Source organism: Salmo trutta, chromosome 35 (assembly GCF_901001165.1).
Source record: "Salmo trutta chromosome 35, fSalTru1.1, whole genome shotgun sequence".
NCBI classification, from domain to species: domain Eukaryota; kingdom Metazoa; phylum Chordata; class Actinopteri; order Salmoniformes; family Salmonidae; genus Salmo; species Salmo trutta.
In genome coordinates this window covers 39476590-39495191 of record NC_042991.1, presented here as the reverse complement: position 1 = coordinate 39495191, position 18602 = coordinate 39476590, and the positions used below count along the sequence as shown (strand labels likewise).

General features: G+C 43.7%; 1 protein-coding gene and 1 non-coding gene across 2 annotated transcripts; both read right to left on the bottom strand.

Annotated features, from left to right (window-relative positions):
• Nucleotides 1-8636: 8636 nt before the first annotated feature.
• LOC115175188 (40S ribosomal protein S12) lies at nucleotides 8637-18251 on the bottom strand. The gene is made up of 6 exons (XM_029734433.1): nucleotides 18165-18251; nucleotides 17992-18038; nucleotides 17212-17328; nucleotides 12172-12274; nucleotides 10737-10838; nucleotides 8637-8730 (listed from the first exon to the last, which is right to left on the bottom strand). Exons 2-6 carry the CDS (start codon nucleotides 18003-18005, stop codon nucleotides 8668-8670), a joined length of 399 nt encoding a protein of 132 aa, XP_029590293.1. The 5' UTR covers nucleotides 18006-18038; nucleotides 18165-18251; the 3' UTR covers nucleotides 8637-8667.
• On the bottom strand, nucleotides 17450-17523 carry LOC115175254 (small nucleolar RNA SNORD101). Its single transcript, XR_003871972.1, has one exon. It is a non-coding gene; the product is annotated as a small nucleolar RNA SNORD101 (small nucleolar RNA).
• Nucleotides 18252-18602: the final 351 nt, after the last annotated feature.

Genomic DNA, 18602 nt, shown 5'->3' with positions numbered 1-18602 from the left:
GGTATGTGGGTTTGAAGTTCATTGTTTAAATTAACAGCCGTTTTGAAAGTGGTAAATGTCCGCACGGCGCTTAATCCCGCTGCAGACGCCTTGTTTAATTCACGCGGGTTATGACCGCACTGTTTACACTCCGCAGACAGATATTTATGCAGCTGGCTTTGGCGCAATGGAGGAAGGGAGAGAAGCAAGCAACACACACACACACACACACACACACACACACACACACACACACACACACACACACGAACTGTCCTGAGCTGCAAACTCGTTGTCCATCAGAGAATTCCTGCCTGTGTTGTAGAGAGCGCAGCAGAGTGCAGAGCGGACCGTGGAGTAATAACAAGCGCCTCCATCCATCCATTATAACCGTGTTATTGTAACGATCCACTGGCGGGACGGGATGACCCTCACACAGCCCCGCTGGGACTGACTTTAGACTAAAGGAGAGGAGACCTAGGCTACATTCATTCATTGACTGTAGTGATCACAGAGACGGGGAATAAATCAATAATCATTGAGCTCATCCGTTTTATAAATAGGCGTATGTTCTTGCATACTAGAATAGAATAGAAAAAGCTCTCGTTTGTGGTTTTATCCATTAAAATATAACTTAGTTATCCCTGTAAAATGTCCCTATAACAAAACTAAAATCAAAGAAGACAAATGTAGCCTATATCACGTTATAGCCTGTACGGAAGACAGAATTAGGAAGTAAAATATTCATACTCCTATGTGGCCCATAAAATAGGTATTTCCGTAAATGTTTTAATTTATTTGTTTGAATTTAGTTAGGCCGTGTATCATATTATTTCAAAGAGTATAAGTGTTATTGGATACATTTCAATTTGGATATTTTCTCACCGATCTGAAAGTAGATTAGTAAACATAGGCTAACTGTTTACTAAATAATCTGTAATCTAACTACAGTATCAAAACAAGTCCTGTATAATGACACACAGTACAATACCATAAAAATACTGTATTATACTTCTTTTTTTAAAGTAAATGTTACTGTAATCAGAATGAATTAATGAATGAATGAACTACATTCTTTGAGGGGAGGGGTTTTGTATTTCACAGTATTTTACTGTAATTACAAGAGATTGGTGAAAGCAGGTTGCTGCTAGGTAAAGTGTTTACACATTACAGCATATGAATGAATAGAGATGGTGTTTTATATCACATCCACTTCTAGAGGCCTTAATAACAAAGGCTTCCAAACTGGCAGTGACTACAGCGCAAAACAAAACATGGCTGCCACTCCAATCTGTGCCCTATACATTTCACATTAATGGGGCACTATAATCACATAGGAGTTCAATTGGTACAGCATTCTAACTCACATGTGCAACAAATATAGTCTTTTACAAGACATGCCTCAAAATATGTTAATGAGTCAGAAACAACAATACCATACACCCACTAGTGGTCAAAAGGTTTTTGGAGCTCCAAAGATACGGTACTGTACTGTAATCTGTGGGGTTAAATTACAGTAGCATCTGTAAATACAGCAATTACTTCCCCCTCTCATTTTTTATTTATTTTTAACCTTTATTTAACTAGGCAAGTCAGTTAAAGAACAAATTCTTATTTACAATGACAGCCTACCAGGGAACAGTGGGTTAACTGCCTTGTTCAGAGGCAGAACGACAGATTTTTACCTTGTCAGCTCGGGGGATTTGATCTAGAAAACTTTCATTAGGGTGCCATTTGGGACCGAGCCCTATTGAAAGCATCCTTCCGACCCAATACATCAGCATCGCTGTGACACACCCTCTCCCCTCTCTCTCCCCTCTCCTCTCCCCTCTCCTCTCCTCTCCCCTCTCCTCTCCCCTCTCTCTCCCCTCCCCTGCCCTCTCCCCTCCCCTCTCCTCTCCCCTCTCTCTCCTCTCTCTCCCCTCCCCTCTCCTCTCCCCTCTCCCCTCTCTCCCCCCTGTCCTCTCCCCTGCCCTCTCCTCTCCCCTGCCCTCTCCTCTCCCCTGCCCTCTCCCCTCTCACCCCTTAAGGGACCAGACCACCGGGAAGAAAATACAATTGTCCGCCTGAGAGAGAGATGGTGGGAGTGGGGTATAGGGAGGAGAGGGGGATGAGGGAGAGAGGAGGTGGGTCATTAGTGAGATAACGGGGGCAAGGGTTGGGGATTCCCATGTGCTGAGCAGGCTGCTCTGGCTAATAGCTGTTGGAGCGCTGCCCAATCGAGATGGGGGGGAAAAAAGAGAAAGGAAAATCTAATTTAATTAGAGATGTTCGGCACGTGTATGGTCGGTTGCTCGTAGGCCTACCCTCGTTCCTCATCCTCCCCTCCTCCTTCTCCTCTCTCCCATTTTCTCTCTCTGTTTCTCGCTCTCTTTTGTGAGAATTTGTGTGAGAATATTTGGGAGAGAGACAAAGAATCATCCCATATTTTATATATATTCTGTAGTTGCCTACTTCAGTAGAAAAATGTAGCGTTTAAATTAGCGAACATGACCTTTTTATAAAAGCTAAACAGCGGCGGGATGGGTCTGGAAAAATGTAAGAAGGACTGACCATCCATGAAATCGAAATGCTACTTTTAACCATGTTCTGAAGTTATACAGTGTTTGTTTATAAGTACAGTGTTTGTAAACAATGGAGTAAAACACTCTTATATTTTGGGGTCTGAGTGGATACGACAGTTTAATTGAGCTCATGAGGCATTTATAAACTATATTCTTCAAGAATCATTCATTTAAAAGTCCAAAAATAGCAGATGGCCCCTTTTAGACTACATTTCCTTCTGATTCAGATCAATCCTCTCAGATGTAGACAAGTGTGTGGGCCATGAGTAAAGGCTTGTTTCTGGATGGGGCCTCGCCATCGCTATGAAGCAGTGCTCTGTCTAAGAGCACCCCCTGCTGGTAGACAGAAGGGTGAAGATGAACTGGGAACGTGATCACACCTGTAATTCATTATTCAACCTAAAGAGAGCGCTAGAGCATCACCTCCGATCACACATTCTACTGTAGTCAGTATTCACTTCACTGAGAGGAGAGAGAGTGGGGAGGGTGGGGGTGAATTAGAGACATGTGCTTGCAATGATTAACCTGACTGGTAGGTGGCAGTGTTGCCAGAGATTACAATCTCTCCCAGTTTAGGCTCTGTTCTCCGGGTAGGTTGCCTATGGAGACAGGCGGTAGGTTGCCTATGGAGACAGGCGGTAGGTTGCCTATGGAGACAGGCGGTAGGTTGCCTATGGAGACAGGCGGTAGGTTGTCTATGGAGACAGGCGGTAGGTTGCCTATGGAGACAGGCGGTAGGTTGCCTATGGAGACAGGCGGTAGATTGCCTATGGAGACAGGCGGTAGGTTGCCTATGGAGACAGGCGGTAGGCTGCCTATGGAGACAGGCGGTAGGTTGCCTATGGAGACAGGCGGTAGGTTGCCTATGGAGACAGGCGGTAGGTTGCCTATGGAGACAGGCGGTAGGTTGCCTATGGAGACAGGCGGTAGGCTGCCTATGGAGACAGGCGGTAGGTTGCCTATGGAGACAGGCGGTAGGCTGCCTATGGAGACAGGCGGGTGCCATGAGCCACTCCTGTGTGTGTATGTGTACAATTTCTCTGTCCTTCACAATCAGATTCACGGAAGTCGCATGTCGCAGGGCACAACCATAGAAATAGAGGACTCATCTTTATATATGTGCCATTATAGATTCTATGACAGCATGGGCAGCTCCATAGAGATAGATAGAGGACTCATCTTTATATCGTCCTATAATAGTCTATGACAGCATGGGCAGCTCCATAGAGATAGATAGAGGACTCATCTTTATATCTGTCCTATAATAGTCTATGACAGCATGGGCAGCTCCATAGAGATAGATAGAGGACTCATCTTTATATCTGTCCTATAATAGTCTATGACAGCATGGGCCGCTCCATAGAGATAGATAGAGGACTCATCTTTATATCTGTGTCATATAGAGTATGTGACAGCATGGGCAGCTCCATAGAGATAGATAGAGGACTCATCTTTATATCTGCCCTATAATAGTCTATGACAGCATGGGCAGCTCCATAGAGATAGATAGAGGACTCATCTTTATATCTGTGCCATTATAGATTCTATGACAGCATGGGCAGCTCCATAGAGATAGATAGAGGACACATCTGTATATCTGCCCTATAATAGTCTATGACAGCATGGGCAGCTCCATAGAGATAGATAGATAGATAGATAGAGAACTCATCTTTATATCTGTGCCATTATAGAGTCTGTGACAGCATGGGCAACAACATTGAGGCTACAATCCATAGCAATCCCCAACCAGTTGACTACTTTAAAATGGCGGAAGCATGGTGGATGTCCATGCTAAAACAGGTTATATCCGTGATGAGTCCTCTATCCATCGGCACAACGAACAGAACAAGACACGCTCTCCACTTTCCTCCGGGTATATATTTAGCAAGCATGGTAACACATCACTCCCGATCCAACACAAGCAAAATCTCTTCCCACAAATGCTGTAGCAGCCTATACACCTAGACACTACTGATCTGACATGCTGGGTCGCATGGAAACTAGACTATTCTCCAGTCTTATCAACTGTAGGCTACTAACAGCAGCTGCATCGTCTAGCTAGCCTACTACACCCCTGTCCCTCTGGCCAGGGTAAACAAAGCAGTAACACTGTATTTACAGCCTACTACACCCCTGTCCCTCTGGCCAGGGTAAACAAAGCAGTAACACTGTATTTACAGCCTACTACACCCCTGTCCCTCTGGCCAGGGTAAACAAAGCAGTAACACTGTATTTACAGCCTACTACACCCCTGTCCCTCTGGCCAGGGTAAACAAAGCAGTAACACTGTATTTACAGCCTACTATGACCCTGTTCCTCTGGCCAGGGTAAACAAAGCATTAACACTGTGTATTTACAGCCTACTAGGCCCCTGTCCCTCTGGCCAGGGTAAACAAAGCAGTAACACTGTGTATTTACAGCCTACTAGGACCCTGTCCCTCTGGCCAGGGTAAACAAAGCAGTAACACTGTGTATTTACAGCCTACTGGGACCCTGTCCCTCTGGCCAGGGTAAACAAAGCGGTAACACTGTATTTACAGCCTACTACACCCCTGTCCCTCTGGCCAGGGTAAACAAAGCAGTAACACTGTATTTACAGCCTACTAGGACCCTGTCCCTCTGGCCAGGGTAAACAAAGCGGTAACACTGTATTTACAGCCTACTGGGACCCTGTCCCTCTGGCCAGGGTAAACAAAGCAGTAACACTGTATTTACAGCCTACTAGGACCCTGTTTCTCTGGCCAGGGTAAACAAAGCAGTAACACTGTATTTACAGCCTACTAGGACCCCTGTCCCTCTGGCCAGGGTAAACAAAGCAGTAACACTGTGTATTTACAGCCTACTACACCCCTGTCCCTCTGGCCAGGGTAAACAAAGCGGTAACACTGTATTTACAGCCTACTAGGACCCTGTCCCTCTGGCCAGGGTAAACAAAGCGGTAACACTGTATTTACAGCCTACTACACCCCTGTCCCTCTGGCCAGGGTAAACAAAGCAGTAACACTGTATTTACAGCCTACTAGGACCCTGTCCCTCTGGCCAGGGTAAACAAAGCGGTAACACTGTATTTACAGCCTACTGGGACCCTGTCCCTCTGGCCAGGGTAAACAAAGCAGTAACACTGTATTTACAGCCTACTAGGACCCTGTTTCTCTGGCCAGGGTAAACAAAGCAGTAACACTGTATTTACAGCCTACTAGGACCCCTGTCCCTCTGGCCAGGGTAAACAAAGCAGTAACACTGTGTATTTACAGCCTACTACACCCCTGTCCCTCTGGCCAGGGTAAACAAAGCGGTAACACTGTATTTACAGCCTACTAGGACCCTGTCCCTCTGGCCAGGGTAAACAAAGCGGTAACACTGTGTTTTTACCGATTATTTGTTTGCTCTGTGTAGTCACACAATCTCCTTCAGACAGAGAAAGGACAGTGCTCTCCAGGACCACACCCCACCCCCCCCTGTACCAATCACACCAGTTACATTACCTCAATCACGCTGCAGAAACACACCCCACCCCCCCTGTACCAATCACGCTGCAGAAACACACCCCACCGCCCCCTGTACCAATCACGCTGCAGAAACACACCCCACCGCCCCCTGTACCAATCACGCTGCAGAAACACACCCCACCGCCCCCTGTACCAATCACGCTGCAGAAACACACCCCACCGCCCCCTGTACCAATCACGCTGCAGAAACACACCCCACCGCCCCCTGTACCAATCACGCTGCAGAAACACACCCCACCGCCCCTTGTACCAATCACGCTGCAGAAACACACCCCACCGCCCCCTGTACCAATCACGCTGCAGAAACACAAGTCATCACTGTGTGTCATGACCGTAAAAGGAGTACAGCCGCTCACCGCGACAGCGTCGCTGTGCTCTCCCTGAACCAGTACACGCCATCGACTGGTTCGACTCGATGAGGTTGTGAAAGTGCACGTGGATCCTGTCACTGATCTCCAGTAAACCAACTTCGGTTGAGTTTACACAGGTAGCACAATTCTGATCTTTGTTTTCCACTAATTGGCCCTTTGACCAATCTTATCAGATCTTTTCACTTTCCAAACTTTTCTGATTGGTCCTAAGATCAATTAGTGGGAAAAAATATCAGATTTGGGCTACCTGTAGAGGGAGAACCCCCCCCCCTCCATGATTCAGACTAACAGCACTGAGAGGAGGAGCCTCCTGTCTTGTAGCTGGAGAGAAGTCCTTGTCCCTATAAGAGGGTAACTAATCTAGCATGGGTAGGATGACCATCTGAATCAGGGTTAGTTTAGCAGCTGGGGTGAAAGAGGAGCGATTACGATAGAGGAAACCAAGTCTAGATTTAACCTTATCCTGCAGCTTTGATATGTGCTGAGAGAAGGACAGTGTACTGTCTAGCCATACTCCCAAGTACTTGTATGAGGTGACTACCTCCAGCTCTAAACCCTCAGAGGTAGTAATCACACCTGTGGGGAGAGGGGCATTCTTCTTACCAAACCACATTACCTTTGTTTTGGAGCTGTTCAGAACAAGGTTAAGGGCAGAGAAAAGTTGTTGGACATTAAGAAAGCTTTGTTGTAAAGCGTTTTAACACAAAATCCAGGTTGGGGCCAACTGTGTACAAGACAATCATCTGCATATAAAATGGATGAGAGCTGAATAAATGTTTGCCTAGCAATCAACAACCAATTAAACCAGACTTGGAAGAATTTCTGAAATGAATCAGGGCAATCCAGTTGTGGAAAGCTCTTACACTTACCCAGAAAGACTTGTAATCACTGCCAACGGTGCATCTACAAAGTATTGATTCAGGGGTGTGAATACTTATATAAATGAGATATTTCTGATATATATATATATATATTGCTTTCACTTTGTCATTATGGGGTGTGAAGTCAGATAACATCTACACACATCTATTTAATTCATTTTGAATTCAGGCTGTAACACAAAAATGTGGAATAAGTCAAGGGGGTATGAATACTTTGAAAGCATTGCACATGAATTCCAAACAAAAGTGTTGGATTTTTTCCCCCTTCGTTTCTTCACAGACAATATACTAGAGATCAGAGGGGGTTAAGGTGAGGACGATTCCCTTTTTTACCCCCCCCCACCGTTTTGCTCCGCATAAGAAACATTGTGTATCTCTACATGCACATCTTCATATGCTCATTTATCACTCCAGTGTTAATCTGCTAAATTGTAATTATTCGCTCCTATGGCCTATTTATTGCCTTACCTCCTCATGCCTTTTAGCACACACTGTATATACTTTCTTTTTTTCTACTGTGTCATTGACTTGTTTATCATGTTATTGGCTTGTTTATTGTTTACCCCATGTGTAGCTGTGTTGTCTGTCACACTGCTTTGCTTTATCTTGGCCAGGTCGCAGTTGTAAATGAGAACAAGTTCTCAATTAGCCTACCTGGTTAAATAAAGGTGAAATAAAATAAAAAATGTAAAAAGATTTAACAGAAGCGGCTGAATGAATACACCCCTGATCACATGTAAACACAGTTCACTTTCATAGCAGCCACGTTGTCGTTCCTTCTCGCGTCTCTCCTCCTTCCACATCTTCCCGTCGCTTGTGGACGTCAATGCGCAACACATCAGCTGTATGTGACCAGGCGAGGAATCCTTTCCAAGCTGAACCTTCATATCATAACCGCTGCACACAGCCTATATCGTTGTCACCATATTAGCTAAAGTAACATCATAGACGACATAGCTAATAGAACTAACGAGTCAAACCTGCAACAACCATGTAGTAAGGTTAGTATAATCCATCGCCGTTGTAGGAAGACAAAACGTTTCCAAACTATAGAGATTTTAACGATGGATCCTCCGATTCTGGTTTATCGACTCCACCATTTTACAGAAATAGTTCCTGCCTGTACCTCACAAAAAGGACAGTTTGAAATGTGCCAATTAAGATTAGAATCTTGATAACGTGTATGTTGACTCTCGTTGTTTTAACAGAAGAGTCTGAAAGGTTTTCAGCTCAGTCACTCAACAGTGGTTGTAGTAGTGGCAGACTGTACCTTTAAATAAAGCTCTGTATCTCTCTCAGACCGGACTTAATAATTAACTCTCCAGACAGAAACGGCATTTCAGCTTTTATTGAAAATGACACCTCATTTCTTGGCCTTGAAGTATTCCTCAATCACGTCCTTAGCTTGAGACTCCTTGCCATAGTCCTGTAGAGATGGGGGGGGAGAAAACAGTTACACAGGATACTAGCTACAGGACAGTTCATTGTTTAGAACAAACTGAGAAGTGTCCCAAATGACACCTTATATATAGTGAACTTAATACTAAAAAGTAGTGCACTATACAGGGAATAGGGACCTATTTGGAACAGAGAACATGTACATACTGACCACAAAGTATGTTACAGGTAGAGTTGTACATTGTGGTCAGTATGTTACAGGTTGATTCAGTCTAATAAAAAAGGTACATGTTGCCATTAATTGGGACTCCAGACACCACAGTGAGGTGTAGGGGCTCGTACCCTGGCAGACACTCTGGCCAGCTGTATAGGACAAGCAGCTGCATGACACTGACAGCACAGCAGCTGCACTCGACTGGCCCACTACTGATGACTCACAACCCGCAGTCCAGACGGGTTTAATACTGTGTGGCTGATGGGCGGGCAGGTTGAATAAAGAGAAACAATACCTTAAATCCAGAAATGTATCATTCTTGTGTAATTTATATCTATAGGCTACATTGAGGTTTTTCTTTCATTATTTGCGGCTCTCTGGTTTAAGTGCATAAGCCTAAACGTTAGAGTTTAACTGTGATCGCGTCAAATAACCAACACAGCCAACTGCCAAATGATGCTTTTGGGATCAGCAGTGCCGGCTATGTTGTGTGGTGATTGTGAGGCGCTACACAAATTCAACAGTCACAAGATGGGACTTTAAAATAGGCCTATGGCAGGTCAAGGGAACTGTAGCCTGCTATTCAGATGGGTTAAATGGAAACTGACATCTGGACACTGACTAGGTTTATAACTTCTTACATAACCTTATTAACTCCTGCAGAATTAAGCATTTCTTGCAGTAAAATGATACACCAAATGTAGGCTAAATGTGGACCAGGGAACATAGCCGCTGTAAACCAGGCAAAAAAAACAAATTATCCTGCACCCCCATCCTTTTTTTTGCCATCTTTGACTGTAACCTATAGTACATTTTCGATATTTGCGGGTTAGGTTTGGGTGCATGAATAGATTCTCACATGTAGTCGGGCTGTTGCAGGGTTATTAGCAATTCCAGGTGGGGAATTTGCTTTTTTGTTTTTTAAACTGCGGACCCTCGCACCGCTATGGCACGACCACCACACCGCTCAGAGCACAGTGGACATTTAACCCGCCACATGGAACCACATGGCCATTTCATAAACAGTCGTCACAAGGAGCGTTCCGACACCTCACTGCCCTGTTTATGACATCACAAGGAGCGTTCCGACACCTCACTGCCCTGTTTATGACATCACAAGGAGCGTTCCGACACCTCACTGCCCTGTTTATGACATCACAAGGAGCGTTCCGACACCTCACTGCCCTGTTTATGACATCACAAGGAGCGTTCCGACACCTCACTGCCCTGTTTATGACATCACAAGGAGCGTTCCGACACCTCACTGCCCTGTTTGTGACATCACAAGGAGCGTTCCGACACCTCACTGCCCTGTTTGTGACATCACAAGGAGCGTTCCGACACCTCACTGCCCTGTTTATGACATCACAAGGAGCGTTCCGACACCTCACTGCCCTGTTTATGACATCACAAGGAGCGTTCCGACACCTCACTGCCCTGTTTGGTCCCGTGTGGCTCAGTTGGTAGAGCATGGTGTTTGCAACGCCAGGGTTGTGGGTTCAATTCCCACGGGGGACCAGTATGGGGAAAAAAAAAAAAAAAATGAAATGTATGTATTCACTACTGTAAGTCGCTCTGGATAAGACCGTCTGCTAAATGACTAAAATGTTAAAAAAAATATGTAAATGACATCACAAGGAGCGTTCCGACGCCTCACTACCCTGTTTATGACATCACAAGGAGCGTTCCGACGCCTCACTACCCTGTTTGTGACATCACAAGGAGCAGTCCGAGCCCTCCATGACTTCATAGTGGATTCACACCATTACTGTAGCTTTCCCCTCTGAGGTGTTTCCAAGAACAGAGCAGTGTGTTTATACCTTGATCACAACACAGCTGCAGCCCACCACCTTACGGGGTTTTCCCTCCCGGTCGATCTTGCACAGACCAACCCACTCGCCCAGCTTCTTGTTGTCATCAACCTGGTGGTCAGAGATGGGGAGAAGAGAGTTTCAATAGATAAGCTGTGCTACCACCTAGTATCTCCATAGGGCAGTAATAACATGACTGCAGTCCCCACTGTTTGGTCTTGGCCATGGTGGAGAGTTTGGAATCTGATTGATTGATTGCTTCTGTGGACAGGTGTCTTTTTTACAGGTAACAAGCTGCGGTTAGGAGCACTCCCTTTAAGAGTGTGCTCCTAATCTCAGCTCGTTACCTGTATAAAAGACACCTGGGAGCCGGAAATCTTTCTGATTGAGAGGGGGTCAAATACTTATTTCCCTCATTAAAATGGAAATCAATTTATAACATTTTTGACATGAGTTTTTCTGGATGTTTTTGTTGTTATTCTGTCTCTCACTGTTCAAATAAACCTACTATTAAAATGATAGACTGATCATTTCTTTGTCAGTGGGCAAACGTACAAAATCAGCAGGGGATCAAATACTTCCCCCCCCCACTGTACGTCAATTACCTCATACCCTTGTACATCGACTCAGTACTGGTACCCTGTGTATATAGCCTGGTACCCTGTGTATATAGCCTAGTTATCATTACTCAGTACTGGTACCCTGTGTATATAGCCTGGTACCCTGTGTATATAGCCTAGTTATCATTACTCAGTACTGGTACCCTGTGTATATAGCCTGGTACCCTGTGTATATAGCCTGGTACCCTGTGTATATAGCCTAGTTATCATTACTCAGTACTGGTACCCTGTGTATATAGCCTGGTACCCTGTGTATATAACCTAGTTATCATTACTGGTACCCTGTGTATATAGCCTAGTACCCTGTGCATATATAGCCTGGTACCCTGTGCATATATAGCCTGGTACCCTGTGCATATATAGCCTGGTACCCTGTGCATATATAGCCTGGTACCCTGTGCATATATAGCCTGGTACCCTGTGTATATAACCTAGTTATCATGACTCAGTACTGGTACCCTGTGTATATAGCCTGGTACCCTGTGTATATAGCCTAGTTATCATTACTCAGTACTGGTACCCTGTGCATATATAGCCTGGTACCCTGTGCATATATAGCCTGGTACCCTGTGCATATATAGCCTGGTACCCTGTGCATATATAGCCTGGTACCCTGTGTATATAGCCTAGTTATCATTACTGGTACCCTGTGTATATAGCCTAGTTATCATTACTGGTACCCTGTGTATATAGCCTAGTTATCATTACTGGTACCCTGTGTATATAGCCTGGTACCCTGTGTATATAGTCTAGTTATCATTACCCATGCCCTCCCATGTCCCCCCCCCCCCCAATGCCCTCCCATGTCCCCCCCAGCTCCATACCTTGATGAGGTTAATCTGATGCTCGGCGCAGAGGGCTTCCACCAGCTTGACGTACATGGGCTCGTCACAGTTGGCAGCAAGAACACAGAGGTGGGCCTGGCGCCTGGATGGAGGTGAGAAACCACCATTAACAATCAGTAGTAAATTTACCATCACATCAGAAATAGAACCAACACAGTTATCATCTAGTAACCAACCCCTCTTTTACGCTGCTGCTGTTCATCATATATGCATAGTCACTTTAACCACATGTACATACTACCTCAATCAGCCTGACTAACCGGTGTCTGTATGTAGCCTCTCTACTGTTACGTAGCCTCTACTGTGTATATAGCCTCTCTACTGTTACGTAGCCTCTCTACTGTTACGTAGCCTCTCTACTGTTACGTAGCCTCTCTACTGTGTATATAGCCTCTCTACTGTGTATATAGCCTCTCTACTGTGTATATAGCCTCTCTACTGTGTATATAGCCTCTCTACTGTGTATATAGCCTCTCTACTGTGTATATAGCCTCTCTACTGTGTATATAGCCTCTCTACTGTGTATATAGCCTCTCTACTGTGTATATAGCCTCTCTACTGTGTATATAGCCTCTCTACTGTGTATATAGCCTCTCTACTGTGTATATAGCCTCTCTACTGTGTATATAGCCTCTCTACTGTGTATATAGCCTCTCTACTGTGTATATAGCCTCTCTACTGTGTATATAGCCTCTCTACTGTGTATATAGCCTCTCTACTGTGTATAGCCTCTCTACTGTGTATATAGCCTCTCTACTGTGTATATAGCCTCTCTACTGTATATAGCCTCTCTACTGTATATAGCCTCTCTACTGTGTATAGCCTCTCTACTGTATATAGCCTCTCTACTGTATATAGCCTCTCTACTGTATATAACCTCTCTACTGTATATAGCCTCTCTACTGTGTATATAGCCTCTCTACTGTGTATATAGCCTCTCTACTGTGTATATAGCCTCTCTACTGTGTATATAGCCTCTCTACTGTGTATATAGCCTCTCTACTGTATATAGCCTCTCTACTGTATATAGCCTCTCTACTGTGTATATAGTCTCTCTACTGTATATAGCCTCTCTACTGTGTATATAGTCTCTCTACTGTATATAGCCTCTCTACTGTATATAGCCTCTCTACTGTATATAGCCTCTCTACTGTATATAACCTCTCTACTGTATATAGCCTCTCTACTGTACATAGCCTCTCTACTGTATATAGCCTCTCTACTGTATATAGCCTCTCTACTGTATATAGCCTCTCTACTGTATATAGCCTCTCTACTGTATATAGCCTCTCTACTGTGTATAACCTCTCTACTGTATATAGCCTCACTACTGTATATAGCCTCTCTACTGTATATAGCCTCTCTACTGTATATAGCCTCACTACTGTGTATAGCCTCTCTACTGTATATAACCTCTCTACTGTATATAACCTCTCTACTGTATATAGCCTCTCTACTGTATATAGCCTCTCTACTGTATATAGCCTCCCTACTGTATATAGCCTCTCTACTGTATATAGCCTCTCTACTGTATATAGCCTCCCTACTGTATATAGCCTCTCTACTGTATATAGCCTCTCTACTGTATATAGCCTCTCTACTGTGTATATAGTCTCTCTACTGTGTATATAGTCTCTCTACTGTATATAGCCTCTCTACTGTATATAGCCTCTCTACTGTGTATAGCCTCTCTACTGTATATAGCCTCTCTACTGTATATAGCCTCTCTACTGTATATAACCTCTCTACTGTATATAGCCTCTCTACTGTGTATATAGCCTCTCTACTGTGTATATAGCCTCTCTACTGTGTATATAGCCTCTCTACTGTGTATATAGCCTCTCTACTGTGTATATAGCCTCTCTACTGTGTATATAGCCTCTCTACTGTATATAGCCTCTCTACTGTATATAGCCTCTCTACTGTATATAGTCTCTCTACTGTATATAGCCTCTCTACTGTATATAGCCTCTCTACTGTATATAGCCTCTCTACTGTATATAGCCTCTCTACTGTATATAGCCTCTCTACTGTATATAACCTCTCTACTGTATATAGCCTCTCTACTGTACATAGCCTCTCTACTGTATATAGCCTCTCTACTGTATATAGCCTCTCTACTGTATATAGCCTCTCTACTGTATATAGCCTCTCTACTGTATATAGCCTCTCTACTGTGTATAACCTCTCTACTGTATATAGCCTCACTACTGTATATAGCCTCTCTACTGTATATAGCCTCTCTACTGTATATAGCCTCACTACTGTGTATAGCCTCTCTACTGTATATAACCTCTCTACTGTATATAACCTCTCTACTGTATATAGCCTCTCTACTGTATATAGCCTCTCTACTGTATATAGCCTCCCTACTGTATATAGCCTCTCTACTGTATATAGCCTCTCTACTGTGTATAACCTCTCTACTGTATATAGCCTCACTACTGTATATAGCCTCTCTGTTGTATTCAGCATTTCACTGTAAGGTCTACTACACCTGTTGTATTCAGCATTTCACTGTGAGGTCTACTACACCTGTTGTATTCAGCATTTCACTGTGAGGTCTACTACACCTGTTGTATTCAGCATTTCACTGTGAGGTCTACTACACCTGTTGTATTCAGCATTTCACTGTAAGGTCTACTACACCTGTTGTATTCAGCATTTCACTGTGAGGTCTACTACACCTGTTGTATTCAGCATTTCACTGTGAGGTCTACTACACCTGTTGTATTCAGCATTTCACTGTGAGGTCTACTACACCTGTTGTATTCAGCATTTCACTGTGAGGTCTACTACACCTGTTGTATTCAGCATTTCACTGTGAGGTCTACTACACCTGTTGTATTCAGCATTTCACTGTGAGGTCTACTACACCTGTTGTATTCAGCATTTCACTGTAAGGTCTACTACACCTGTTGTATTCGGCATTTCACTGTAAGGTCTACCTACACCTGTTGTATTCAGCATTTCACTGTGAGGTCTACTACACCTGTTGTATTCAGCATTTCACTGTGAGGTCTACTACACCTGTTGTATTCAGCATTTCACTGTGAGGTCTACTACACCTGTTGTATTCAGCATTTCACTGTGAGGTCTACTACACCTGTTGTATTCAGCATTTCACTGTGAGGTCTACTACACCTGTTGTAGTCAGCATTTCACTGTGAGGTCTACTACACCTGTTGTATTCAGCATTTCACTGTGAGGTCTACTACACCTGTTGTATTCAGCATTTCACTGTGAGGTCTACTACACCTGTTGTATTCAGCATTTCACTGTGAGGTCTACTACACCTGTTGTATTCAGCATTTCACTGTGAGGTCTACTACACCTGTTGTAGTCAGCATTTCACTGTAAGGTCTACTACACCTGTTGTATTCAGCATTTCACTGTGAGGTCTACTACACCTGTTGTATTCAGCATTTCACTGTAAGGTCTACACCTGTTGTATTCAGCATTTCACTGTAAGGTCTACTACACCTGTTGTATTCAGCATTTCACTGTGAGGTCTACTACACCTGTTGTATTCAGCATTTCACTGTGAGGTCTACCTACACCTGTTGTATTCAGCATTTCACTGTGAGGTCTACTACACCTGTTGTATTCAGCATTTCACTGTAAGGTCTACCTACACCTGTTGTATTCAGCATTTCACTGTGAGGTCTAATACACCTGTTGTATTCAGCATTTCACTGTGAGGTCTACCTACACCTGTTGTATTCAGCATTTCACTGTCAGGTCTACTACACCTGTTGTATTCAGCATTTCACTGTGAGGTCTACTACACCTGTTGTATTCAGCATTTCACTGTAAGGTCTACCTACACCTGTTGTATTCAGCATTTCACTGTGAGGTCTAATACACCTGTTGTATTCAGCATTTCACTGTGAGGTCTACCTACACCTGTTGTATTCAGCATTTCACTGTAAGGTCTACTACACCTGTTGTATTCAGCATTTCACTGTGAGGTCTACTACACCTGTTGTATTCAGCATTTCACTGTGAGGTCTACTACACCTGTTGTATTCAGCATTTCACTGTAAGGTCTACTACACCTGTTGTATTAAGCATTTCACTGTGAGGTCTACACCTGTTGTATTCAGCATTTCACTGTGAGGTCTACTACACCTGTTGTATTCAGCATTTCACTGTGAGGTCTACTACACCTGTTGTATTCAGCATTTCACTGTGAGGTCTACTACACCTGTTGTATTCAGCATTTCACTGTGAGGTCTACTACACCTGTTGTATTCAGCATTGCACTGTGAGGTCTACTACACCTGTTGTATTCAGCATTTCACTGTGAGGTCTACTACACCTGTTGTATTAAGCATTTCACTGTGAGGTCTACTACACCTGTTGTATTCAGCATTTCACTGTGAGGTCTACTACACCTGTTGTATTCAGCATTTCACTGTAAGGTCTACTACACCTGTTGTATTCAGCATTTCACTGTGAGGTCTACTACACCTGTTGTATTCAGCATTTCACTGTAAGGTCTACTACACCTGTTGTATTCAGCATTTCACTGTGAGGTCTACTACACCTGTTGTATTCAGCATTTCACTGTGAGGTCTACTACACCTGTTGTATTCAGCATTTCACTGTGAGGTCTACTACACCTGTTGTATTCAGCATTTCACTGTGAGGTCTACTACACCTGTTGTATTCAGCATTTCACTGTGAGGTCTACTACACCTGTTGTATTCAGCATTTCACTGTGAGGTCTACTACACCTGTTGTATTCAGCATTTCACTGTAAGGTCTACTACACCTGTTGTATTCAGCATTTCACTGTGAGGTCTACTACACCTGTTGTATTCAGCATTTCACTGTAAGGTCTACTACACCTGTTGTATTCAGCATTTCACTGTAAGGTCTACCTACACCTGTTGTATTCAGCAGTAGTAGACCTTACAGTGAAATGCTGAATACAGGTGCAGGGCCCCTGGTCAAAAGTAGTGCACTAAATAGGGAACCATTTAGGACACAAGAGGACCAGAAGTATTCACTCACTTGTCCAGGGCCTTGGCAGCCTCGCGGATACCACGAGCCAGGCCGTCATGGATGAGGGCGGTCTTGAGCACCTCGGGGAGAGCGGTGTTGACATCCATCACACCTCCAGCAGCGATGCTGCAGTGGGGGACAAGGAGAGGAGACAAGGAAACAAGGAGAGGAGACGATTAGAGGAAACGAGTTACATTAGCTACAATTAGCCTTTTAAGATAAGTGAGCTGGTTTGAATGTTTTCCTGGCGTGTCAGACAGGGGATCTCACTCATCATTTAGAGTGAAGGGGTATCCGACTAAAGAAAGTAAATCATCACACATCCGCCGGAAATTAACCATTACACTGTCAACTCACTATATTCACAGAAATAGTAGGTAGTCTAGTGGTTAGAGTGTTGGACTAGTAACCGAAAGGTTGCTGGATCGAATCCCAGAGCTGACAAGGTACAAAATCTGTCGTTCTGCCCCTGAACAAGGCAGTTAACCTGCTGTTCCCCAGTAGGCCGTCATTGAAAATAAGAATTTGTTCTTAACTGACTTGCCTTGTTAAATAAGGTAAAAAATAAAACTAACCAAAGGACTAAACATGCCTAACTTGCTAACGTTAACTGCTTAACTAAACACATGCTTAGCTTACTAACGTTTCATTTTTACTGTTATCAATAGTTCTAGAGTGGAAATATTTCACACATCCCCACTTTACAAATGATACAACTTTGAAACGTGCAATTGAGTTAGTTAGTTAGTTAGTCCTGGTTCAGCGCACAGCGGGAGAAGTCACGCTTACCCTTCCTCGGCCATTGTCGATTAGCGATGGATGGGGGACCTAAAAATCTGCAATATTGACCAAACATGATAGAAAAGTTATTATCCATGATGACAGGGTGACTGTGGGGAATTTTAAACAAAGGATGCTTGATCAATCCGACAGATTGTTTTTGGCGAGATCATGAAACCCACCCGATCTCCTCTGTGACAGCGGGTAAAGAGGACGTCATTTAGTCGGCGACATTCATTTAAGGGCAGAAGGACCCGAGAAGTAGGTGGCCATTATTCTGCCTGTCTAATAGGTCGTTATCAATAAAATAGTGTAGCAGAACGTTCAGTCAAGGAGATTCATTTGTAATATCGAGGACTATGAAGAACGCAGTGGGAAAGTTGGATTAAATCAAGGTGACTAGAAGCGGGTCTGTTTTGGTTAATTGTGTCTTCTTCTATGAGGTTTAATGGTGGTTGGTCCCAATAAATGTTGCATTACCGCCACCTACTAGACTGGACTACAACTCCCTTATACTTTGATTGAAAAAAATATATATATAAATAAATAAATACCCTACCATCTAATACTACACTCAAATGTTTTTATTTTTTATAATAATAATAAACAATATATTTAGT

Excerpts from the sequence above, each read along its gene's own strand:
- LOC115175188 (XM_029734433.1), bottom strand. Across the intron at positions 12,275-17,211 it reads GCTGCCAAGGCCCTGGACAA|GCGCCAGGCCCACCTCTGTG; the intron begins GTGAGTGAATAC and ends ACCTCCATCCAG. Across the intron at positions 10,839-12,171 it reads ATCAGATTAACCTCATCAAG|GTTGATGACAACAAGAAGCT; the intron begins GTATGGAGCTGG and ends TCTGACCACCAG.